The sequence below is a fragment of the Lynx rufus genome, unplaced genomic scaffold, assembly GCF_022079265.1.
Source record: "Lynx rufus isolate CCGP_SWC_20201006 ecotype Redwood Valley unplaced genomic scaffold, mLynRuf1.p SCAF_28, whole genome shotgun sequence".
NCBI lineage: Eukaryota > Metazoa > Chordata > Mammalia > Carnivora > Felidae > Lynx > Lynx rufus.
In genome coordinates this window covers 6,889,794-6,917,030 of record NW_025814843.1, presented here as the reverse complement: position 1 = coordinate 6,917,030, position 27,237 = coordinate 6,889,794, and the positions used below count along the sequence as shown (strand labels likewise).

General features: G+C 45.1%; 1 protein-coding gene across 2 annotated transcripts in view; it reads right to left on the bottom strand.

Moving 5' to 3' along the window:
* ZNF18 (zinc finger protein 18) overlaps nt 1-17,689 on the bottom strand; it is a 29,819-nt gene extending 12,130 nt beyond the window's left edge. The window contains exons 1-4 of one of the 2 annotated variants that reach the window (XM_047089876.1): nt 17,662-17,689; nt 5,771-6,279; nt 3,813-4,002; nt 3,332-3,411 (exon numbers count right to left, since the gene is read on the bottom strand). In XM_047089876.1, the coding sequence (XP_046945832.1) occupies nt 3,332-3,411; nt 3,813-4,002; nt 5,771-6,160 (660 nt within the window). In that variant the 5' untranslated portion in view covers nt 6,161-6,279; nt 17,662-17,689. Of the gene's footprint in view, nt 1-3,331; nt 3,412-3,812; nt 4,003-5,770; nt 6,280-6,374; nt 7,322-17,661 lie in introns of those variants that run through there. The other variant, XM_047089875.1, reaches the window with a different exon arrangement.
* Nucleotides 17,690-27,237: the final 9,548 nt, after the last annotated feature.

The following is a 27,237-nucleotide window of genomic DNA, read 5'->3' as shown; positions in this document are numbered from 1 at the left end:
GCTCCCACCGGGCTTGGGCAGCACATCACCACCACCTACTGGCCTCCCTGCCTTTACCTTCTCTAGAGAACCGCAGAGTTCCCCGAAGGCTTGAAACAACGCTTCGATCAAGGAGTACGGGTTCCAGAAAAACTTTATTTTTTAAATAATTTTGTAGTGTTTTTAAAATTTTTTTAAATCTTTATTTAAAATTTGAGAGAGAGACAGACAGACAGGCAGTGTGATTACGAGAGGGGCGGTTAGAGATGAGGACAGAATCCAAAGCAGGCTCCAGGCTCTGAGCTGTCAGCACAGAGGGCTCCAGGCACAGCACCCATGAAACCGCGAGATCATAACCTGAGCCGAAGTCAGACACTTAACCGACTGAGCCACCAAGGTGCCCCCAGAAAAACTTTATTTTTATCAAATGCAACTTTTCAGAATTGTTAACTACATACTCAAAATAAACCTGTTCCCCAAGTTGTTTCGGATAGAGTAACAGAGACCAGATTTACTTTCCCTCCTGAAACAACTGGAAAAGGAGACAAAATATAGGAAACAACGGTTTGGGGACACCACCTGCCAGGTAGAGCAGAGCAGAGCTCCCTGAGAGGAGACGAATCAGGTGAGCCCTGCACTGGCCGAACGCACCACCTGGAGACAACAGCCCGGAAGCACAGGCAGGGGGGCCAGGCTGAGTCAGGCGGCCCCCTCCCCCTAGAGTTGGCAGAAGTTGCTCAGGGTCTGGGAAGGTGAAGGCAGCCAGAGTCAGCAGGGCAGCAGACCAGAGTGGGTAGCTGAACGGAGAGAAGGCTCCAGAGATCTCCAAGGGGTCCCCCTCGGGTCTGGGAAGGCGCCTCCAGGAGAAGCAGAGCAAACAGAGCTGGCGGTAGGTACTTCCTTCCAGCCAGAGTGGAAAACCTCATACATCAAGCAGCATCAGGTACGATACACAGAAGGGTCTTGCCTCGGTGGTGGGAGACATTAGCCCAGACTAAAGACTTCTCTGGTGCCATAAAACTACGTCCAAGCAACTCAGTCACATCCCAGAGCAAAGCTCTAGAACATTTACAGGGGGGCACCTGGGTGCTTCAGTTGGTTAAGCATCCAACTCTTGACTCGGCTCAGGTCATGATCTCACGGTTCGTGGGTTCGAGCCCCAAGTCAAGCTCCATGCTGATAGTACAGAGCCTGTTTGGGATTCTGCCTCCCTCTGCCCCTCTCCTCTGCTCATGCACTCTCTCTCTTTCAAAATAAATAAACGGGGCGCCTGGGTGACTCAGTCAGTTAAGTGTCCAACTCTTGATTTGGCTCAGGTCATGATCTTACAGTTCATGAGTTTGAGGCCCAAGTCTGGATCTGTGCTGATTGCGTGGAGCCTACTTGGGACTCTCGCTCCCCCTCTCTCTGCCCCTCCCTCACTCGTGCACATGCTTGCTCTCTCTTGCTCTCAAAAATCAATAAATAAATATTTTAAAAAATAAAAAGGGGTGCCTGGATGGTTCAGTTGGTTGAGGGTCCAACTTTGACCCAGGTCATGATCTCACAGTTTGTGGGTCTGAGCCCTGCATCAGGCTCTGTGTTGACAGCTTAGAGCCTGGAGCCTGCTTCAGATTCTGTGTCTCCCTTTCGCTCTGCCCCTTCCCTGCTCACACTCTGTCTCTCTCAAAAATAAACATTAAAAAAATTTTTAGTAAAAATAAAATAAACAAACATTAAAAAAAAAAAAGAACTTTTATAGGAATGCCAAAATACTCGGCACCCAACAAAGTAAAATTCACGTCTGACATCCAATCAAAGGTTGCTGGGCATGGTAAGTAGCAGGAAAACACCTCACAATGAGATCAATCAATCCATCAAAACTGACTCAGAAATGACACAGGTGATAGATTAGCAGACAAGGACATTAAAATAGACATCATAGGGGCGCCTGGGTGGCTCAGTCGGTTAAGTGTCCGACGTCGGCTCAGGTCATGATCTCACGGTTCGTGGGTTCGAGCCCCGCGTCGGGCTCTGTGCTGACAGCCTGGAGCCTGCTTCAGATTCTGTGACTCCCTCTCTCTCTGCCTCTCCCCCACTCACACTCTGTCTCTGTCTCTCTCAAAAATAAGTAAAACGTTAAAAAAAAATTTTTTTAAACAGACATTATAGCCATATTCCGTACAGTCAAGAAAATGTAGGAACAACAGAACATGTTAAGTACAGATGTGAAAAATATAATGAAGCCCCAATTCAAACTTCTAGAGATGAAAAAGACATTTGAGATGAAAAATACACTGGATGGGATTAACAACGGATCAGACAAAGCAGAAGAGAAGATTAGTGAACTTGAAGACACATGAACAGGGAGTATCCAAAATGAAACAGAGATTTTTTTTTTAAATAGAGACAGAAAGCATCAGTAAAGCTCTGGGACAACCTGGAGAGCTCTAATGAACGTACACACGTTATCCTCACACAGAGTCCACGTGGGGGTTATTCTCAAAATCCACAAAGAAGTGGAGAAAGAAGGGAGACAGAAGATGGTCGAAGAGATACTGGTCAAGATTTTCCAAATTTGATGAAAACTATAAACCCACAGATCCAAGAACCCCACACGAAGAAAATGAGTCCTAGGCCATCCATCGTAGTCAAACCGTTAAAAACCACTGAGAAAATATCAAAAGAAGCAAGAAAAATATATTACGTGCAGAAAAACGAAGTTAAGAGTACAGATGACATGACTCCATTTCACACCCAATTCTAGAAAATGCAAGCTAATGTATGGTGACAGAAAGCTCAGTGCCAGCCTTGGGATCTCAGCACTGGGGGCGGTGGGGGGGCAGGTGGGAGGGGTCACAAAGGGGCAAAAGGAAACCGTGGGCGTAACAGGGATGTTTATCAACCTGATTGTGAACATGGTTTCACACGCGTGTATACGTGTCAAGAAACTTACCAAACCGTATGCTTGAAATATGTGCGGTTTACTGTTTGTCCACCACACCTCCCTAAAGCTGGGGAGGTCGCCTGGCCCACATGACCCGTAACCATTCAAACTCTCAAACTGACTCCCGTGGGGGAGGCCGAGACCGGGAAATAGAGTCTTTTCTCCGCACGACCCCAAGAGCAGGAGCAGGACAAACATGAGGGAAGCTTCACAGCCACTTCCTCCAGGAAGAATGGGTCCAGATTCCGTTATCAAGGTGACGATCACCCAGCCTTCTGCCTCAAGAGAAATACTGGGACTCGGGCTTCGTTCCACGTGCCTGTTGTTGCCCTGCTAGCCGTCCTCTCTCCTTCTGACAGCACGTCCCCTTTCCACACTCCCGCTGGAGCCCCGGCGGGGGTAAGACAAGCAGGGAAGCCGGCTCACCTGAGGTGCTGCTTGGAGCACGGAGGCCGTGAAGTCCTGGTCTCCGACGAGCCTTTCGTCCAGGGCGGCAGCGGCCAGCGCTGAAGCGAGGAACAGAAAGTTGGAAGGCTCTAGATGTCGTCGCAAACCACTCCCCAGAGGGCACCGATGCAATCGGTCGGTGCACATCAGAAGCGATGCCCGTCCCTCCCTCGCCGACCAGCCCCAGCTCGCTCCAGCCTTCCCAACAGTCTCAGCCACAGTTTCCTCCTCCTTCCTCAGAACCAAAATTCACGTGGTCTGGCCCAGCCATAGAGGAGATTCACCCTCTATGAGCTCCCCCTCAGAGGGATTCGGTTAAGTCCACTCCGTTTCCAGACTTTCCAGAGATACCCTGATCCGAGCAGCATATCATTTTCCACTCGGTCTTAGGCCCACTAACCACGGCCCCCAGATTTCCCCGAGAACTCCCCACATGCCACCGCGAGGAAGCGCCCCTCACCTAATTCCTGCTCCATGTCAGACTCCTCTTTCACAGCACGGCTCGGCGGCTCCCCAGGCCTGGAGGGGGAGGCCCGAGGTCCCAGCTCCTGAGACGCCATTTCAAGATGGCGCCCTGCTCCCCCCACGCGGCAGCTTGCGGAGTCCGTCTTCTCCGATAGGATTTCTTGTCCCAGAACTTGGATGCTGATCTAGAGACCACACGGAATTAGTTACTGAAGGATCCAGAATGAGGGGTTCTGAAAGAAACACAGCTAATGCTCCATAACAGACCACAGGGCGGTCCTCGGGGACATGGAACAGGGAGAGAGGCACACGAGCTTTTCCGTCTAGACCAGCAGGAAGCTGTGAGGAAAACGACCTGAGGGGAGGCCGAAAGCAGACGCCTGAATCAGGCGTGGGAGGTCTTCAAGGCACGCCACGGAGGGGCGCCTGGGTGGCTCAGTCGGCTAAGCGTCCGACTTCAGCTCAGGTCATGATCTCACAGTCTGTGAGTTCGAGCCCCGCATCGGGCTCTGTGCTGATGCCTCGGAGCCTGGGGCTTGCTTCGGATTCTGTGTCTCCCTGTTTCTCTGCTCCTCCCCTGCTTGCACTCTGTCTGTCTCTCTCTCTCTCTCAAAAATAAATAAACGTTAAAAAAATTTAAGAAAAAATAAAGGCAAAGTTCATCGACAATGTGTTTCTACTGGATAGTCTCCAGCAGTGAAAACTCAGGTATCCTTTGTACAACTTCCTGGACACTTGAGTCTAAAGATGGACAGAGACAAGAGGCTTTGGCCTCTGTTTGTAATGGTCAGAGTCCCAGGGAGCCTTAGAATTAGGGGAGACACGGGGACACACTGGGGCGATAGAATAAGAAACGTGGATTTCGTCTCTGTCCCAGGTTCCTGGCACAGAGTTGCTAAAACCCTTGGAATTGCCCTAAAGGAAGGGAGTGACAGGAGCAATTCTGTTATTCATGATGAGCCCCTTTCAATCACGCCTGAGTTGAGGCTAAGCAGGGGACGCTTGGTGGGCCCCCAGAGAGCTTCAGGACGGAGGCTGGTCATCAGAGATGCCCACCGGGTGATCAGAGGATTGACCTCACAGCCCCAACCCTCAACCTCTGAGGAAGGGAGAGGGGCCGGAGACTTTCGGTCACCAATGGCCAATGACTAATCTCTCATGCCTAAGTAACGAAGCCTCCATCAAGCTCCCCAAATGATGGGGTCTGGGGAGCCTCTAAGCTGGTGAACACACAGCAGTACCGGGCGCACGGCATGCCGGGAGAGGCCACGGAGGCCCCACGCCATCCCCATGGCCTCCTGCTGCTGCTCCTGAATCACGCTCCTTATCAGAAACCAGCAAGTGTAAGTCGTGCTTTCGCGAGTTCCGTGAGTCATTCCCTGTCCAACCCGGGGAGGGCGTTGTGGGAACCGGCAAATATACAGCCAGTCGGTCTTAGGGACAGTTGGCCTGTGTGACCTGTGACTGGTGTCCAAAATAAGAGCATTCTCGTCAGACTGACCCTTATCCCCCTGGGTCTGCCAACCCCAGAATGTTGGTGTCGGGTTTGAACTGACTTGTAAGACACCGGCCGGTATCAGAAAGTTGGAGAATGGGGGCGCCTGGGTGGCTCAGTCGGTTGAGCGTCCGACTTCGGCTCAGGCCATGATCTCACGGCTCGTGGGTTCCAGCCCCGCGTCGGGCTCTGTGCTGACAGCTCAGAGCCTGGAGCCTGTTTCGGATTCTGTGTCTCCCTCTCTCTCTGACCCTCCCCCGTTCATGCTCTGTCTCTCTCTGTCTCAAAAATAAACAAAACATTAAAGAAAAGAGAAGAGAAGAAAAGAAAAGAAAGTTGGAGAACTGGTCGTTAGTGTGGAAAACCACACATGCTGAGAGTCAGAAAAAAAGACAAGACGCCTCGTGAGACCCCAAGGGAGCCCTGTGCCTCGCTGGCGGATTACCCCCTCTGCTTACCCACCGCCACAGTCTCTGGGGGTCTCCCTTCAAGCTCTCCACGAGGGTCACCGCCTCCTCGCCGCTGCCCGGACACTGGGTCCGCACCCACGTCTGGATCTCCCCGGGCAGGATGGTCAGGAACTGCTCCAGCATGAGGATCTCCAGGATCTGCTCCTTCGTGTGAACCTCTGGCTGCAGCCACTGGAAACAGAGCTTCCGAAGCTGTCTCAGGGTCTCGTGGGGCCCGGACGTCACCTGGTAACGAAACTGCCTGAAGAGCTGGCGGGCGGTCTCGGGGTTAGAGAGCTCCCCTCGAGGGGCAGCGTCCGGTCCGCGGAACGGGGAGTCCTCGGCCTTCGCCAGCTGCGGCAGCAGGGCCAGGGCCTGCCCCAGGTCGACAGGCATCATCTGGCTCGGCGGGTCCCTTTGGGTGAAGGGTTTCCCGGAGGGGGCTGTCTCGGGTGGGGGGGGACCAAGTCTTCACCGAGGCTCTCACAGGGACACTAGAGAGGGAGAGAGAGCCGGTGCTGCACAGAGAAGGACCCGGTATCAGTGAGAACGAATTCACAGGCCCTACCTGAGAAGCAACGGCTCCACTACTCTCCTCTGAAAGATTACAAACCTGAAGCCGCCAAGCAAGTCGCTTAATACCGTGTCTAAACTGGCATCTTCACCCAGACCGTCTTACGACATTCTCTCTTGGGCTTCAAAGGGCCAGACCCAGTAGAAGGATGAAATGCATCACGTGAAGCATTTTCACCCTGGTTTTCCACGCGAACGGCTCTTCCACACGACACTTCCTTAACTGCCCCCGCGAGCGTGCAGACTAAACGGTAAAGCTGAACAAAGACGTCATCAACACCCTAGAAGGGGTGATGCTGAAACGACCTGATGCTTCCATAAGGAATAAGGGGTGAAAAAGGACAAATTAATTCTTCCCCAACAGCTGCAACGAAATTTCCAGGTGACCTCTTCTGAGGGCAGTGTGGAAAACGAGACTGTGTGGGAATCGATGAAAAACCTGTCCCAAATGAAATGCTCAACTCCGGGGTTAGAGAAGGCTTAGAACCAACAGTGACTACCCCCCAAAACACTCCTCTGGCCTTGAACTAAGTGAGCACTATTTTATGGCAACTGGCCTAAAAATCTGGAAGACAGTGGCTAAGCTGGTGGAAAAAGGAATGTTAAATGACAAAGGTAGTATTTAGAAATGCTTAAAGGATCAGTTTATTTAACTATTTCTAGTTAACTGTCTTGCATAGGATCCTAATGTTGGATTATTGGGCCAATCCTTAAATGTTGTAAAAGCGCTGTAGGCCATCATTCCTCCAAAACACTAATTGGAACCATAAAAGCAAACAGACACACCCAATCAGTTCATCTGTCTGGCTTAATTAGAGATCGGTAGAATACTCCAGCTTTTCATAGCTGCCTTTTTCTTGTGGTACAGGAAGGAATGTCTTCATACCTAGCACTTCAAACAACTCATCCTGTATCAGAAAATCATTTAAAAACTATAAATAAACAAAAAATAAAGTAAAATAAAAAAGAAAACGTTTCAAGCAAAAAAAGGAAAGGGTGAGGGGCACCGGGTGGCTCAGTTAAGTGCCCCGCTCTTGATTTCGGCTCAGGTCACGATCTCATGGCTTGTGCGTATGAGCCCCGCATTGGGTGCTGCACTGACAGTGGGGAACCTGCTCGGGATTCTCTGTCTCCCTCCCTCTTTGCCCCTCCCCACTGATGTTCTCGCTCTCTCTCTCAAAAAGAAACATTAAAAAAAAAAAAGGGGAAAGAAGTAAAAAGGATTAAAGGATTAATCCAGGGGCACCTGGGTGGCTCAGTCAGTTAGGCATCCAACTTCAGCTCAGGTCATGATCTCACGGCTCGTGAGTTCAAGCCCACGTCGGGCTCTGTGCTGACAGCTTGGAGCTTGGAACCCGCTTCAGATTCTGTGTCTCCCTCTCTCTCTGCCCCTCCCCTGCTCATGCTCTGTCTCTCTCTTTCTCTCTCAAAAACAAATAAAATTTTTTTAAAAAATTTAATAAAGGATTAACCCAATATTACAGGTTTCATATGTGGACCTCATTGCACTTACTTTTTGGTTCAACAAGAAACCCACATATTTCGTTCATTTATTCAAACAGAAGCCAGGGTGCCATGCTGATGATGTGCTCAGTACAGACGTGTTTGAGCACTTGTTTCTGGCCACAGCAGAGTACCTGGTAGTAAGACCAGCCCACCCACTGTCAACAACTACAGAACTACAGAAAACGTTTAGGGCAATTGTTTTCCTGCACTAGACAACTGGCAGACAAGAATGAGGTCCCCGAGAGAAGAAAACCTCATGGGGAAGAGGCCCATGATCATCCTGGCTGACCGCATGGCGACAATTTCCCAACAATGGTGCAGGAAGCTGGAGCTCAAGCGGAGTTCGGTGGTCTCAACAAACTGAGGAGGGAGAGATCAGAACTTGGAGCCGCTTTAGTATCTGGAATCTGAACAACAGATCAGTGGAAAGAATGGAGCTACGGCAGGGAGGGGGGTGGTCATGAAGAAGTCTGTGTGGGGTTTTCCTGCGAGCCCTTGGCCAAGGGTTGGACTGCACAGGGGCAGGGTGAAGTTATGCAAAGTTTAACAGACAGCAGATGCTACAGGGTTAAGAGCAAAAGAGATACAAAATAAATGCCAATCAGGAATGAGAGATATTTGAGTTTGTGACCGCTAAGAATGGAGAGACCTCGTTAATACCCGTTAATACCCAAAGCATCCTGAGATACCAGAAAGGCCCCGTGTTAGGATTGTTAGGAGTAAATCCAATGCCCTAGAGTAAGATCTACTCTAAACTGGCCCTAAAAGAGCCTAAAGCCAAGCATCAACAAGATCCACAGAGGAAATGCAGCCTCCTGGTCTGGCCTAATCAAGTTAGAACGCCTCAGGATACACTCTGGCCTTTCCAGAGAGATCTGTCCTAACAAGGCATAAAACCAAGCTAACTCAAGTCAAAGGTGATCAATGAGTAACTCAACCGCCTGCCAGAACAAAACTCAATACTCCTCAGAGGAAGATCACAGAATCCTACAATGTGCCACCCGCAATATTCGAGATGTAACCCCAAATTATTAGACATTTAAAAACATGATAATGTGACTCAAAGTCATGGGAAAAAAAACAGGAGAAACCAACCCAAAGATGGCCCAAGGACTGCAAGAAAAATATAGCCATAATGAAAGAAGACATAGGGACATTCCACAGAGAAATTGAAATTATAACAAAGAACCAAATCCAAATTCTAGGAAAAGAATTATCAACCCAGATTTCCACTCCAGTAAAAACATCTTTCAAAAATAAGAATAGAAAGATATCTGCTTTTGGAATGTGTTCAAATTCAAGCAACCATCAACTAAACAGAGACTGTTATAAATGTGATATACAAGCCCAACAGTTAACACAAATCAAAAACCTATAATAGGTACACAAAAAATAAAGAGAAAGGAATCCATACATAACACTGAAGAAACCCATCAAACCACAAGGGAAGAGAGCAAGAGAAGACAGCAACAGAGAACTACAAAAATAACAAGAAAAGAGTTAGAACAGCGATAAATATGTAATTATAACAATTACTTTAAATGGTCTAAGTGCTCCAAATCAAGATACAGAGTAACTGAATGAATAAAAACAAAAAAACCAACACTCATCTATCTGCTGCCTGTAATAGACTCACTTCAGACCTAAAGACTCGTACAGATTGAAAGTGAAGGGATGGAAAAACATATACCATGCAAATAGAAGTGGAAGGGGATAAAAAAGCCAGAGTAGCAATACTATATCAGACAAAACAGACTTTAAAACAAAGACTATAAACAAGAGACAAAGAAGGACACCATATAATACGGGGATCAATCTAACAAGAAGATATAACAATTGCAAATATTTATGCGACCAACATAAAGGCACCTAAATACATAAAGCAAATATTAAAAGAAACAAAGGAAGAAACTGGCGGTCATACCATAATAATAGGGGAACTTAACACCCTACTTACATCAACGGATAGATCATCCAGACATAAAATCAACAAAGAAACTGGCTTTAAACCACACAGTAGGCCAGATGGAACTAAGAGATATATACAGAACATTCCATTCAAAAACAGCAGGATACATTATTTCCAAGTGCACTTGGAACATTCTCCAAGGCATCACATGTTAGGCCACAAAACAAGTCTCAGTAAATTTAAAAAGACTAAAGTCATATCCTGCATCCTCTCTAACCACAACTAGAAATCAATCTGGAGAGAACACAAACACATGGAGGCTAAACAACATGCTATCTAACAATGAAGAGGTCGACCAAGACGTCAAAGAGGAAATCGAAAAATACGTGGAGACAAATGAAAACAACCTAAAATCTTTGGGATGCAACAAAAGCAGTTCTAAGAGGGAAGTTATAGCCATATCAGCCTGCCTTCAGAAGGAAAATCTTAAACAACCTAAACTTACACCTAAAGGAGCTAGAAAAAGAAGAACAAACAAAACCCAAAACGAGTAGAAGGGAGGAAACACATTAAACCTTGGTTTGCGAGCATAATTCATTCTGGAAACATGCTTGTAACCCAAAACACTTGTATATCAAAGTGAATTTCAGGGGCGCCTGGGTGGCGCAGTCGGTTAAGCATCCGACTTCAGCCAGGTCACGATCTCGCGGTCCGTGAGTTCGAGCCCCACATCGGCTCTGTGCTGACAGCTCAGAGCCTGGAGCCTGCTTCTGATTCTGTGTCTCCCTCTCTCTCTGCCCCTCTCCCGTTCATGCTCTGTCTCTCTGTCCGAAAAATAAATAAACGTTGAAAAAAAAAAAATTTTTTTTTTAAAAAAAAGTGAATTTCAAGAACCACCAGCTCACTTGTGATCATGTGACATTGAGCATCACATACTACTCATATTGCAAGACATCGCTCGTTTATCAAGTAAGATTTTTAGAAATGTTTGCTCATCTTGAGGAACACTCACAAAACAAGTTACTTGCGATCCAAGGTCTTACTATAATAAAGAGTACAGCAGAAATAAAAATAGAAACTAAAAAGCATAGAAAAAGATCAATGAAACCAGGAGCTGGTCCTTTGAAAAGATCAACAAAATGGATAAATCTTTAGCCAGACTCATCAAAAAAGGAAAAGAAAGGTGATTCAAATAAATAAAATCAGAAATGAAAGGGGCGCCTGGGTGGCTCAGTTGGTTGAGCATCCGACTTCAGCTCAGGTCATGATCTCACAGTTCATGGGTTCGAGCCCCACATTGGGCTCTGTGCGGACAGCTCTGAGTCTGGAGCCTGCTTCGGATTCTGTGTCTCCCTGTCTCTCTCTGCCCCTCCCCAGCTTGCACTCTGTCTCTCCCTCTCTCAAAAATAAATAAACATTTAAAAAAAATTTTTTTTAAATGAAAGAAAAATAACCACAGAAATACAAAGGATTATAAAAGAGTATGATGAGAAATTATATACCACCAAATTAAACAATCTAGAAAAAAATGGATAAGTTCCTAGAAGCATGCAATCTTCCAAAACTGAATTAGGAATGCAAAATTTGAATGAAACAACTGCTAGTAACAAAACTGAATAACTAACCAATACTTTTAACAAACAAAAGTCCAGGACCAAATCGCTTCACAGGTGAACTCGACCAAATATTTAAAGAAGGGTTGATATCTATTCTTCTCAAACTATTCCAAAACAAAAGAGGAAGGAAAACTTTCAAATTCATTCTACAAGATGAGCATTATCTTAACACCAAAATCAGACAGAGACACTACAAAAAAAAGAAAACTACAGGCCAATATCTCTGGTGAACATAGATGCAAAAAATCTCAACAAAACATTTGCAAACCAAGTTCAACAATACATTAAAAAAAAAAAACCTCGATCAATTGGTTCAATATTCGCAAATCAATGTAATACGTCACATTAACAAGAAAAAGAATAAAAACTATATGATCATTTCAACAAATGCCAAAAAAGCATTTGACAAAATACATCCATTCATGATAACAGCTCTCAACAAAGTGGATTTAGAGAGAACATACCTTAAAATAAAAAAGCCATACATGAAAAACCTGCAGCTAACATCGTACTCAGTAGTGAAAACCTGAAAGCTTTTGCTCTATGATCAGAAACAAAACAAGGATGTCCACTCACCACTTTTATTCAACATAGTATTGGAAGTCTGAGCTGCAGCAATCAGACAAGAAAAAGGAATAAAAGGCATCCAAACTGGTAAGGAAGAAGTCACTATTTGCAAATAACATAGTATATATAGAAAACCCTAAAGCCTGCATGAAAAAACTATTAGAACTGAAAAATGAATTCAGTAAAGCTACAGGATCCAAAATTAGCATACAGAAATCTGTTGTGTTCCTATGCACTAATAATGAAGTAGCAGAAAGATAAATTAAGGAAACAATCCCATTTATAACTTCACGTAACGGAATATAATACTGGGGCACCCGGGTGGCTCAGTCAGTTAACGTCCATCTGTCTTTGGCCCAGGTCATGATCTCACAGTTCGTGAGTTGGGCTCTGTGCTGACAGCTTGGAGCCTGGAGCCTGCTTCGGATTCTGTGTCCCCCTCTCTCTCTGCTCCTCCCCCACGCTCAGTCATGTGTGTGAGCACGCTCTCTCTCTCTCTCTCAAAAATAAGTAAACATTTTCTTAAATTTTTTAAAAAAGGATACCTAGGAATAAATTTAACAAAGAAAGTGAAAGACTTGTACTCTGAAAACTATAAGAAGTTGTTGAAAGAACCGCAGATGACACAAACAAATAGAAAGATAGATCATGCTCATGAACTGAAAGAATATCGTTAAAAAGCCCATGATGCCCAACTCAATGTACAGATTCAGTGCAATCCCTATCAAAGTACCAACAGCATTTTCCACAGAACTAAAACACATAATCCTAAAATGTGTATGGAACCACAAAAGACAACAAACAGTCAAATCATTCTTGAGAAGAACAAAGCTAGAGGGATCTCTTCTCCCAGGATTTCAAGATATATTACAAAGCTAGAAGAATCAAAACAGCATGGTACTGGCACAATAACAGACACACAGACCAATGGAACAGGATAGAGTCTAGAAATAAACCTGCATCCATGTGCTCTAATCTACAACAAAAGAGGCAAGAATATACAATGGGAAACAGACAATCTTCTCAATAAATGGTGCTGAGAAAACAGAACAGCTACATGCAAAAGAATGACACTGGACCACTTTCTTATGCCATACACAAGAATTAACTGAAAATAGATTAAAGACCTAAATGTGAGACCTGAAACCATAAAACTCCTAAGGCAAATGCAGTCATCTCTTGGATATTGCCCTTAGCAACATATTTTTAGATATGTCTCCTCAGGCAAGGGAAACAAAAGCAAAAATAAACCATTGGGATGACACCAAAATAAAAAGCTTTTACATAGTAAAGGAAACCATCAACAAAAAATTATATAACCAATAAGGGGTTAATATCCAAAGTGTATAAATAACTTCTACAACTCAACTCAACACACACACACACACACACACACACACACACACACACACACACCCCAATTAAAAAAATAGCCATGGGACCTGAACATTTTCCCAAAGACACAGAGAAAGCCAACAGAAACATGAAGAGATGCTCAATATCACTAACCACCAAGAAAATACAAATGAAAAACACAATGAGGTATCACCTCACACCAGTCAGAAAGGCCAATATTAAAAAGACAAGAAATAACAAGTGTTGGCAAGGATGTGGCAAAAAAGGAGAGCCCTGTTGGTGGGAATGTAAATTGGTGCAACCATTATGTTGAAATTAAAAAGCAGAAACACCACATGATCCAGTAATTCCATTATTGGTATTTACACAAAGAAAACAAAACCACTAATTCAAAAAGATATACGCACCCCTATGTTTACTGCAGCATTTACAATGGCCAAGATATGGAAGCAAACCCAAGTGTCCATTGACAGATGAATGAATAAAGATGTGGTATATATATACAATGGAATACTACTCAGCCATAAAAAAGAATGAGATCTTGCCATTTGCAACAACATTTGATAGGCCTGGAGGGCACTACGCTAAATGAAGTAAGTCTGACAGAGAGAGAAAGATACCATATAATTTCACTTATTTGTAGAATATGAAAAAACAAAACAAATGCACAAACAACAGAAACCAGACTCTTGAATACAGAGAACAAACTGTTCTTTGCCAAAAGGGAAGTAAGTAGGGGTTATGAGCAAAACAGATAAAAGGGATTAAGAGCTACAAACTTCCGGGGCACCTGGGTGGCTCAGTCGGTTGATTTTGGCTCAAGTCATGATCCCAGGGTGGTGGGATTGAGCCCCGCATTGGGGTCTGCACAGAGCATGGAGCCTGTTTACCATTCCCTCTCTTTCCCTCTGCTCCTCTTCCCTGCTTGTGCCATCTCTCTCTCAAAATAAATAAACTTAAAAAAAAAAGATACAAAGTTCCAGTTATAAAACAAATGACTGAGATGAAAAATACAGCATATACAGAGTATAGCTGATATGAACACTGAGTAATGTATAGAATTGTCAAATCAATATGCTATACACCTGAAACCAACATAACATTGTATGCTGATTATACTTCAATAAAAATAAATAAATAAGCTAGGAAAAATTTTCTCCAGTGATTTATATGTAAGAAATGATAAAGGACACCTTTCCAATTACAGAGAAACTCAGATCTACAGAAAGGAATGAAGATCTCTAAAAATGGTAAACATATACTGAATAAATATAGAAATACTATGCTTTTACTTCTAACCTCCTTAAAAGGCAACTATTAAATACAAAAATAATAACAGTGTAAACAGAACATAAGTAGAAGTAAATGACATAAATATAGCACAAAGGAGTGGGCATAAGGAATTAATCTGTTGTGAGGTTATTACATTTATGAACTGATAAAAAAGAATACGAAATGGAAAGTGAGTGGTGCTAAGGTGACAAACGGGAAATGCAAAGGTGTTAAATGAGAGGCAGGAAATAAATGTAAATTGTGACATAAAGTGGTACAAATATTAAAGTAGATTCCAATAAGTTAAAGTAAACTTTGATCATTTAAAGACGCTACTGCTAGGTGTAAAAATATTATATAAAGAACTATAGCTTAAAAACCAATAAAGGAATCCCCCAAAACATTCACTATCCCAAAATGTGATAAGAAAACATCAAGAGAAGAATAAAAACCAGAAGGATCAAATGGGGGAAAAAGACAACTGGTAGACCAACACTCAACCATATCAGTAATTGCATTAAATGTAAGTGGACTAAACATTTTAATTATAAGTAAAGACTGTCAGATTTAGAAAAGCAACATCCAGTCATACAGTGTCTACAAGAGATATTTTACACATAAAGATACAGATGGTTTGGAAATAAAATAAAATAATGGGGAAAAGAAATCCTATGCAAACAGCAAGCATACAAAAAGTGGTACAGTGATATTATATCTGACCAAGAGACTTCAAGACCAAAAAAGAAATAGGGAAACATTTCGTTATAAATGAGTCTAGTCATTTACAACACAAAACTGTAAATGTATATGCACTTAATACCAGGTCTAAAATGGCAGATCCTCATAGTTGATCGGAGGAGTAGACAAAAAAAAAATCAGTAAGGATACAGAAAATCTGAACACTGTAAACCAACTTACCAACTTGATCTGATGTTCAGACTCAACAACTATAGAATACACATTCATTTCAAGTGCATACGAATCATTCACCAAAGCAGACCACAGGCATGATTACTTTTCAAAAGATTACAATCTCAAAGTATATATGCTCTGACCATAATACAGTGAAATTAGAACTCGGTAACAATATCTAGAAAATGTCAATATATAGAAATTATTAAAAAACAAAACTCTTAACCTATGGCCAAAGAAAAAGAAGGACAATGGAAATTAAAATGTTTTCATATTGAATGGCAGTGAAAACACAACATATCCAAACTTATAGGAGACCGCTTATAGAAAAGTAGAGGAAAAATGTGCAGTTTTAAATAAACATGTCACAAAATTGAATAAATATACAAGCACCCTTCATAATCTAAATCTGTTTGGCTCCTGAGTTTTAAATAACAAGTAAAAAGATTTCAAAGATCAAGAGACTGATGCGTAGATTTATTCAGATTTATTTCCTTCCTGAATTAAGAGTGCATAGATTACATTTCGGGAAAGTGACATTTAGGGAAAACTGTAAATCTTGTATTTAAACTTGATTTTAGTAATTATAGCCTAACAAAATGCTAAGTAAAATGTCTCAATTATTCCAAATTAAATTATTTTATAAAGGGTGTAGTTTATAACCCAATGAGTTCATGAGAACCTAAAAACACTTCAAGTTATCCCAAATGCATAGTTGTTATTAAAACTCTAACAAGTGAGAATGAACTTAAAATATACTCTTAGGGGGGCACCTGGGTGGCTCAGTCCTTAAGCGTGGGACTTGGCTCCAGTCATGATCTTGTCGTTCCTGAGTTGGAGCCCTGCATGGGACTGTGCTGACAGCTCAGAGCCTGGAGCCTGCTTCGGATTCTGTGTCTCCCTTTCTCTCTCTCTCTCTCTGACCCTCCCCTACTCATGCTCTGTCTCTCCCTCTTTCAAAAATAAATAAAAATTTTTAAAAATTAAATATGCTTTTAGGTAAGCACGCTTACTATGAATGTGCATACAAGTAGCCCTTTGTTGTGTACCTACTATTGACAAAGACTCTCTCCTTAAGCAAAATCTAGTCAAGCTCCTGAGTCCTCTTTGTGACTTGGTCTGGCCTTTCAGCTCTGCCCTTGACCCTTTGAGTCCCGTTTCAGCAAGAATCTTGCTGAGTCCAGTTCAGGGAAAAACCCTCATCTTTGAGAGCTGGTTAAATGCTACATCCTAACGTTGTATATCTGACCACCCCTGATCTCTGATCAAAGTCCTTAGCACGCGGGCCTGCCTTCGGCTAAACTCCTGTCAAGTCGGATCAGCCCGTTCCCTTTACCCCACGTTTCCTTAGTAATTTTCCATCCACTGATCCTCCCCACGGAGCTCACTCGTCCTTGCTGTATTCGGAACACAGCCCAATTTCTCTCTGCGCCTGCAAAACCCCGTTTGGGTCGGGCCCCTAAATAAAAAGCCTGCCTTACCGTCCACAAGGAGCCTTAGGAGTAATTTTTACTCCAACAGCTACGCATCAGCTCCTTATTAGGCCCTGTTCCTGCCATTTCTAATCCTGGCGGATTAGGAACCTCTGATGTTCACAAGGGGCGGCCGAATTGGAACCCAGGAAGCTCCAAGCAAGGCCTGTGCTCCGGGGAAGAGGAGCCCCCAACGTCGGGAGATTTCGGGGGGGGGGGGAGCGGGTTTCGAGGCTGGTTCAAACTGCAGGGGAGTTAGGGGAGTGCCGCTGGCATTCTGCGTCCTGGAGGCCGGGGCGGCGCTCCCCACCCAGGTGTTCTCCACGCCGGGCCCCCCAGCACCCTTGGCACGCCGGGGAGGGAGGCTCCGGGCTTCAGCCCACGAGGGGCTCCTGCCTTCCAGCCTCTGGGGGAAGGCACAGGGAGCGGCCCGGTTTAGCTGCCAGTCTAGGGGCGCGGCCCGGGAGTCCGGCGGGGTACGCAGGATCCGGGGCACAGAGCCAGCGCCGGGCAGCGGCGTCCCCACCACCCCTGAGCCCGCTCGGCCCCGCCTCCCTGCCCCTGCCGCGGCCCCGCGCCCTCCGAGACGTCCGGGCGCGCGTCCGCCGGCCCCGCCGTCGCCCCTGGGGGCCCAGCTGGGCCCCGCGCGGACGCGGGAGACGCCACGCCCGACCCCGGGTGGCCGCGGCCGGGCCCGCCCAGCCCGCGCGCGCTCACCTCGGCCCGCGACGCCGGCTCCGGGCGCACTTCCGGGAGGCCGGCGGCTGCGCGCGCCGCCGGCGCCGGCGCCAGGGCGGAGGGGCGGGGCCGGGGCTGGGCCGCGGGCTCCGATTGGCCGCCTGCGTCGCCCCGCCCCGCTCGCGTCGCCCAGGCGCCGTGGCCGCTCGCGGTTGCCCGCAAGGGGCGGCTGGGTCATTCATTCCAGCTTGGAGCGTTCGTCCCTTCTCTTGTCGCCGACAGGCTGGGCCGAGCGCTGCGAGGGTCTATCAAGATAATTCCCGTGTGTGTCGCATACCCCGTGCCCAGTCCCACACCTTTGCGACTCTGCCCGTGTCCTAGGTGCTCAGCCGAAGCCTCCCTGCTGCATTGGATTTGCTCCCCGACCTCCTCGATGCTCCAACTCACACTAGCTCTGCACTTCCTGGGCTCTCTCTTTCCACTCCCCCGTGTTGGCGTTCCATGCGTTGCTAACCTGTCTCCCGGCCTTCGTGTCCCGTGTGTCCTTCTGTCTCCCTCCCTCTGCCTCCCCCAAACTCACTCTGCTTCAACAGGGATGCCATCCTCCCTCCTCCCCTTCTCCTTCCCTTTCCCGCAGGCCAGAAGCTGCGAAGTGCTACTCTTTTGCCTCATCGCTCAGACACCTTGCCCTCTCTCCATTCTCCACCTGTCTCTTCCACACCCATCCTGCGCTCAGCCACAACAGTCGTTTTGTGATACTAAATTGCGCTGATAGAAGTATCCAAATCTGGAAATCTGGATTCCTACGTGTATCCTATGTGTGTTCAGTCTTGGGCAGTTGGCAACACTGGGGAGCATTGGGAAACAGTTGTAGTGTGGCGAGCTGCCCTGTGGCACGTTTAGCGGAATTGGACACATCTCTGGAGAAAAAGGCTTTGGAAAGGGGGGAGGTGTGAATCATGGTATCTTCACATATCTGAAAAACTAACCAAAGGGGAAAAAAAGAGATTTAACATGTTCTTCCTGGTCCCAGGGCCAGAACAAGACCCAGTGTGTGAAAACCATTTCAGCTTAACCCAAGTGGAAATTTCTAAAGTCGACTTGTATAACAGTGCTACTTTATGAGTTCCTGAGCAGCAGGGTAGCAATTAATTGGGGGCATTTTAAAGGGATACCTGCAGTGGCTGTTTCTTCTGACACCGAGGGCTTTGCTTCTAAGAAAGTCAAGAGACAAGCTGGTTTGGAAAGGAAGGTGATGAGTTTTTATCTTCAACATAGTAGCTCTTAGCTGATCAATACACAAAGAAGATAATAACAATCCAAACCCTTTAATTGGGCCATAGATACTTTGTGAATCTGATGGAAGCTATACTTCTTTTCCCAAGGGAAATGCACACTTACGTCTACATACAACGTTTTCCACACAAATTTAGGGAGTTCACAGAGCTCTGAAGCCCATCCTCAGAACCCGTGAGAACTCTAACCCCGATAGATGATTCCTGACATAGAAATGACACTTGGTAGTTTAATAATGTCTTTATAAACTGGCACCTTGAGGTGAAGCATGAAATGTCCCTTCTTTCTGAACAGACTGAACCACTAAAAAATATGTCTTAAAATTTGGGAGATCTATACCTCAGTTTAGGAAATAAGGGAAAGTTATCATCTCTTTCCATTCATTCACTCACTCATTCAATAAATATTTATCAGATGCCTCCTACAGAGGCATTGTTCTGTCAGCTGGCTATTCAACAGTGAACTGAACAGATAGAGTTCCTGCCCTCAGAGGGCTTCTATTTTATGAAGGAGCTGGACAATAGATACACAAGTAGTAATAAGTATGTTGGGTAATGATAAGAAAATTAAATCAAGGTGAGAGGGGATGGACAGTGTTAAGGATGGAGTATAATTTAAATCTTTTTTTTTTATGTTTATTTTTGAGAGAAAGAGATACAGGGCATGAGCAGGGGAGGGGCAGAGAGAGAGGGAGACACAGAATCCGAAGCAGGCTCCAGGCTCTGAGCTGTCAGCACAGAGCCCAACGCGGGATTCAAACTCTAGAACCATGAGATCATGACCCGAGCCAAAGTTGAACTCTTAACCAACCCACCACCCAGGTGCCCCTAATGTTTATTTTTGAGAGAGAGAGAGAGAGAGAGAGAGAGAGAGAATAGGGGAGGGACAGAGAAAGGGAGACACAATCTGAAGTAGGCTCCAGGTTCCAACATGGGGCTTGAACCCATGAACAGTAAGATCATGACCTGAGCCAAAGTGGGACTCTCAACCCAGGCACCCCAGGATGGAGTGTAATTTAATCAGACAGTCAGGGAAGACCTAACTGATAAAATGACCCAGAATTCAGACCTTAAGTGAAGGAGCAAAGCTTATGGGTATCTGCAGGAGCTTCCCTTCCCAGGTAATAACAAATGCCCAAATCCTGAGACAATGAGTGAAAGGAAAAGAAGACTGTGGGGAGTGAGCCCTGGGATACACCCAACATATTAGGGTCAAGGAGATAAGGAGGATCCATCGAAGGAGAAAGAGATCAAGGCTCATTGAGGTAGGAGGCGAACAAAGAGAGAGTGGTGTCCTGGAGCCCAACTGTACAAAATGTTCAAAAAGGAGGCAGTAATCAACTGGGTCAAAAACTAATGATCAAAAGTATGACAAGGATTGAGAATTGACCATGAGTTTTAGCAACAGTGGAGTCATTGGTGACCTTAACAAGAGTAGCTGAGAGTGGAGACAGCCTGAATGGAGCACTTCAATAGAGAAAAATTGGAGCGACAAATATAGACAAGTCATTCCAGAAGTTTTGCTATAAAGGGAAATATCAAAATGAGAGAAATGAGGGGGGAGGTACAGCGTGTTTATATGCTGAGTGCAATGATCCGGCAGAGAGGACAAATCTGCAATGCATGAAAGGGAAGACCAGTAATTACTGAACGCTATCCTTGAGCGGAGGAGAGGTTGATCTTTGAGTAACAAAACTCCAGGGTACTCCCATCGGGGCCATGTGGGGCACCCAAGAAAACATTCTTCCCTGAGGAGAAGCTTAAAAGCAAAAACTATAAACTGCACCAAAAACAATGCATCAAAAGAGACAGCCACCAGTTTGTTTTTTTTTAATGAAAGTGTACCCCCCAAATTAGAGATAATAGAGCAATCTGAAAGACATTTTTAAAGGAAATATTCTGGGTTGTTCCAAGAGTGAAAGAGCTGGAAACCATGAAACAGAGGACATTATGGAAAGAAAAGAAAGAGGGAGAGAGGGAAGGATAAAACGAAATAAAACCGCAGGGCCAATTATGTTCTTTACAAACTAAAAGGTGCTCACTTGGAAAAGAAAAAGTCCAATCCTCAGAACAGCAGGCACAGCAAAATCCTTGCTCCTGAAACCACTATAGAAATGTAAAGACGGATGGAAGCAAAGAGATACATTGGTGCCGCCTTCGAGGCTTGACTTTAAACTAAACACATTTTTCTCTTCCTCATTCTCGAAGCCTCCCCCCCTCCCCACCCCCACCCCCGCCCTCAACCCCCTGCCTCGGCCACCTTCTCTTGTTTTTCTGTGGAAACCTTTGTTCCAAGAAGTCAGTATCAATATTGACATCTCGCTGACCTCAATGTATACTTAGTAACTGAGACTCCGATCGATCGCCGGTGGCAATGCTAGTCATGAGACCACCTTGAAGATGTGACAAACACGGCCGGTAGCATGTTCCAGATTCCTTGGAAACCGTCCAGATCCTGTGTTTTCCTGCAAAACCCCTCAGCCTTTTACCCTTGGCCATCCTGTGGTTCTGGAGGCATTCGCCTGCCACAGCCTCCTGGCCCCACAAAGTAGTAGACCACCTTCCTTCTTTACCCCCAAATTCTGTCTTCACGTTACATATTTCAGCTCCGGAGCACAGAGGTTGGTTTTTACGACCGCACCTCCACTGTGAAAATAAGGAAACTGAGATCCAGGGGGCTAGGCGCCTAACTCAGAGCCACAGAGATATTCGGTTGCTGACTCTAAACTCTTTGCCGACTCCAAATTTCACGTTCTTGCCTCTCTCTGCTGCACAATGTTCCAGGATACAGCTAGGTAGCCAAGACATGCTGCTCAACGGGATTGTGTAAGGTGCGGGAGTATGAAAGGAGACCTCTTAGGAGAAAAATTTACCATTACTATGAGGATGAAGTTAAATTGCATGGCATTGCAGCAGACCAGATGAGTTACCTCATTAAGTCATTCTCTACAACCTAGGAACAGAAATTTGAGAAGAGATGCCTAGGGGGCGCCTGAGTGGCTCAGTGCGTTGAGCATCCGACTTCGGCTCAGGTCTTGTCTCATGGTTTGAGGGTTCAAGCCCCGTGTCGGGCTCTGTGCTGACAGCTTGGGGCCTGCTTCGGATTCTGCGTCTCCCTCTGCCCCTCCCCCGCTCTCCCTCTCTCTCTGTGTCTCTCTCTCAAAAATAAAGAAACGTTAAAAAAAGGTTTTTTTAAAGAAAAGAGATGTTGACTTGAGGGGGAGATTCAGGTTGACTCAAGGCTCAGGAAGTGAAGGATACCAGTGGAAGCTGTATGGAAACACTGACCCCACGGACTAAGCAAGGAAGGGAGACTGGAACAGAAACCAGTCTCAATACGCTCATCAAGATGTGGTTTGTATCCTGTTGACTTCTTTGAAGCGAACAGTGATTCAACTCATGGCAAACGGAAGCCGCGTTGTCTTCTAAGGGCTGTTTAGAGAGTAGAGGAGTTTTAAGAATACGGCTTTTTCCTGGTGAGGAGAAGTCCCAATGTATCACTTGTGTTATTGGGAATGTCCTGAAGGAGGTCTTTAAGATGTTGAAGAAGGTTCAGGTGGAACTGTGAGAAGATGTCCTGTGTGGTTACAAATGACACAAGGGACCATGGACCTGGCTGGAGACATCTGAGTCCTAGAATTTATACCTTTAAAGAAAACCTGTAGATGAATCCTGATGCTTCTCTAACCAAATCAAGTTCCTGAAGACATTAAATGTCTTTAGACAAGGGGTTCTTTCCCAGTCTGAGGTTTCGGGATTCCAGTGACCAAGGCCCTTCTGCAGGTTGTTGGGAAGTTTTCTGGAGACTTCCTCAAATAGACCTATGATTTTTTTTTTGGATATTTATTTATTCCTGGGAGACAGAGAGAGAGAGAGAGAGAGAGAGAGCGCGAGCAAGCGGGGGAGGGGCAGAGAGAGAGAGGGAATGAGAGAGAGAATCCGAAGCAGGCTCCAAGCCGTCAGCACAGAGCCCGACGCGGGGCTCCAACCCACGAAGCATAGGATCATGACCTGGGCTGAAGTCAGAGGCTTAACCTACTGAACCACCCAGGCACCCTATGATTTTTTTTTTTTAATATAAAAAGTCATTGCATCCTTAGGCAGATGCCTTTAAACATCTAAATCCACAGACCTGGAGGGGTGCCTGGGTGGCTCAATTGGTTAAGCTTCCAACTCTTGGGTTTGGCTCAGGTCATGATCTCACTGTTTTGTGGGTTCAAACTCCACATCAGGCTCTAGACTGGCAGTGCGGAGTCTGCTTGGGATTCTCTCTCTCTCCCTCTCTCTCTCTGCCTCATGCTGTCTCTGTCTCAAAAATAAATAAACTTTAAAAAATTTAAAAAAAATAATAAATAATAAGTCCATGGACCTGGAGAAATGAGAAAAAAATTCGGCCCCACCAGTATTGACTATAATGTCCCCTCACTTGTCATGCTGAGCAGACTTGAGTCACAGAAGGGGGACGCCATGAGGGAAGAGGAGAAGGTCCATGCCATGGGGCAGTTAACAGTAGGGTCCCACATCTTCCTTTGCTTTCTAATTATTGAAATATAATAAGCGAGATATGCTGAGATTGACATGTGTTGTATTCAGTGGAATTATGGATTACATTACCTAGTTTTAACTGAATGAATCCTAACAAAATGAACACATCATTTTTAAAGTTCCTGCAAAGTAATCTCAGTTTGAAGGGCACACTAATAATGCAGGTACAGGGGTGCCTGGGTGGTTCATTCAGTTATAAGCGTCCGACTCCTGGTGTCAGCTCAGGCCATGATCTCACTGTTCCATGAGTTCGAGCCCCGTCTCAGGTTCCGTACTGAGAGTGCAAAGCCTGCTTAGGATTCTCTGTCTCCCTCTCTCTCTCCGCCCCTTCCCCTACTCTTGCCAGTCTCTGTCTCTCTGAAAAATAATTACATACACTTAAAAAAATTGATGCAGGTACAGTTAACCAACAGGAAAATGATAGAACTACACTTGTAGCATGAGCTCTTTTTCAGATACGTTGGGAAATTGTGCCAACCTGATCAGACCTGACCAAAACTCAAGCAAAGTAATTTCAAATATTAAGGAGTCTACTAGAGGGGCGCCTGGGTGGCTCAGTCAATTGAGCGTCCGACTTCGGCTCAGGTCATGATCTCACGGTTTGTGGGTTTGAGCCCCATGTCGGGCTCTGTGCTGACAGCTCGGAGCCTGGAGCCTGCTTTGGATTCTGTGTCTCCCTCTTTCTCTGTTCCTCCCACACTCACACTCTGTCTCTATCTCTCAAAAATAAAGATTTTTGAAAAATTAGAGTCTATTAGAAATGTCTATTAGAGTCTATTAGAAAGAAGTCTATTAGAAATGTACGATTGTATCCACTATTCATAGTTAAGGTGACTATTATGTTATCCTAACTATATATGTATGTATATTTATATATAGTATATATACTTATATACACAAAAATATGTCTACTTATACATTCTATATGTAAGTATATGTATGCATGTATATATATGTATAATTACACAGGAAAATATAAGTATATACTCTGTATGTAAACATGCATGTATATGTGACAGTGTATATATACAGATTATTAACCATATACAAATTACAAATACATAAAGATTATATAACACAGATTATATATATTTATAGAGAGAGAGAGAGATTATATACATACAGATTATATATTTAATCTATCCAGAAAAAATATATATCTAGAACATGAAGATAATTTTTCAGCAATGTTTAAGGTCGTATAATATCCCGTCAGGTACTTTATGAACTTTCATTAAATCTAATGAAAAATGCTTGATATCCTCTTTTGAGGTCCTAATGAATAAAAATCCATCCATGTAAAAAAAAAGGTCTAGTGCTTCTCATTTTAAGTCTGCAGGTCGGCATTGTTAAAATGCAACGTGCCTTCCAATTAGTTTGCGAGAGGTACTGACTTACATCAGGGACTGTGGAAAGTGGTAGCACCATTTCATCAAAAACTTTTGCTTAATTAGCAGATGGTACTGAAAAATGAATGTGTACTGCCTATGATGTACTTTTTCCATTTGGAGGGTTGTGTGTGTGTGTGTGTGTGTGTGTGTGTGTGGATTTTCGCTTATGGCAACCATTAACGCTAAGTGTCAAAAATAAACTTAGAACAAGACCTGAAAAATCTCGGCATAACAGAGCGTGAAACCAAGACTCGATCTGGGGCGCCTGGGTGGCTCAGTGGGTTAAGCATCTTGATTTCCGCTTGGGTCGTGATCTCACAGTTCAGGAGACGGAGCCCCCTGCTGGGCTCTGAGCTGAGTGTGGAGCCTGCTTGGGATTCTCTCTTTCCCCTCTGTCCCCCCCCTCCCCCACCCCACCCCTGCGCGCGCGCGCACGCACACACACACACTCTTTCTCAAAATAAATACACTTAAAAAAAGGAGAAAAGAGTGCTTGATTGGAAAAGAGTAGAGCCCGCTGCTCTACATCAGGCTTCTCAAATCTGGCTGAAAATCCATGGCACAGAAGGCATGTTAAACCCAGATTTCTTGCCTTTGCCCTTAATAAGATTCTCTGCGAGGTAGGACCTGGATATAGGACTTTTATTTATTTATTTTTTTTTCAACTTTTTTTTTTATTTTATTTTTGGGACAGAGAGAGACAGAGCACGAATGGGGGAGGGGCAGAGAGAGAGAGGGAGACACAGAACCGGAAACAGGCTCCAGGCTCTGAGCCATCAGCCCAGAGCCCGACGCGGGGCTCGAACTCACGGACCGCGAGATCGTGACCTGGCTGAAGTCGGACGCTTAACCGACTGCGCCACCCAGGCGCCCCGATATAGGACTTTTAAACAAATTTCCAGCGTGATGCATTTAGCACTGATCTGAGGAGAAGCATTCCAGCACACGGTATCGATGATGGTCTATTAACTCAAACTTCAAGAGACAAACAGATCTAGCGGGTTTCCAAAACTTACTTGAGCACAGCACAGGGAGTAACACAGTTGACTGGTAATTAGGATGCTTTTGACAGAAGCTAAAATGGAACAACTTTTCAGTGCTGACTTTTATCCATAGAAGCCTCTTTAGGGGACACCTGGGTGGCTCAGTCAGTTAAGCATCCAACTTCATCTCAGATCATGATCCCCTGGTTCCTGGGTTCAAGCCCCGCATCAGGCTCTTTGCTTTGGACCCTCTGTCTGCCTCTCTCTCTGCCCCTCACTAGCTCCCTCTCCCTCTCAAAATAAATATACATTTTTGAGAAAGAAAGAAAGAAAGAAGCCTCTTTATGATCATAGTGTAGCCACCTTTGGGCACCTCAAGTTTTCTCATTGATAAAATGAGAGATATAATACCACCTACTTCGAAAAATTTTTTTTGAGTTTATTTATTTATTTTGAGAGAGACAGAGACAGTGAAGGTGGGGGAGGGGTAGAGAGAGAAGGAGAGAGAGAATCCCAAGCAGGCTCCACACTGCCAGCACAGAGCCTGACATGGGGCTCAAACTCGTGAAGCTGTGAGATCATGACCTGAGCCAAACCCAAGAGTCGGGCACTTAACCGACTGAGCCACCCAGGTGCCCCGTGATACCACTTACTTCTTAGGATTGTTAAGAGAATTAACTGAGATGATGTATATAAAATGCCTCCAATGAGGGGCACCTGGGTGGCTCAGTTGGTGAGCGTCCGACTTCGGCTCAGGTCATGATCTCGAGGTTCAGGAGTTCAAGCCCCGCGTCGGGCTCTGTGCTGACACCTCGGAGCCTGGAGCCTGATAGCTTGGAGCCTGGAGCCTGGTTAGGATTCTGTGTCTCCCTCTCTCTCTGCTCCTCCCCCACTCACACTCTGTCTGTCTCTCAAAAATAAACGTTGGGGCACCTGGGTGGCTCAGTCAGTAGAGCGTCCGACTTCGGCTCAGGTCATGGTCTCACAGTTTGTGAATTCGAGTCCCACGTCAAGCTCTGTGCTGACAGCTCAGAGCCTGGAGCCTGCTTTGGATTCTGTGTCTCCCTCTCTCTCTCTGCCCCTCCACCGCTCGTGCTCTGTCTCTGTCTCTGTCAAAAATAAATAATAAAAAAATAAAATAAACATTTAAAAAAATTAAAATGCCTGCGATGAGCCTGGCACGTAATAAAATCTCCCTGTTACCAGTATCCTGATTTTTATATAACGTCCATTTTAGAATACATTCATGAAAAGAATTACCATAAAAAATTATTATATCTGAGCATAAGCATTTTTGCCACAGTGTTTCAACATGATGCCCAGATATCAGAGAAGGAAAACAAAACACTTTGTAATGATTAGACATGTGGTCTCAACTAAATGAATTTAGTAACCTAAACT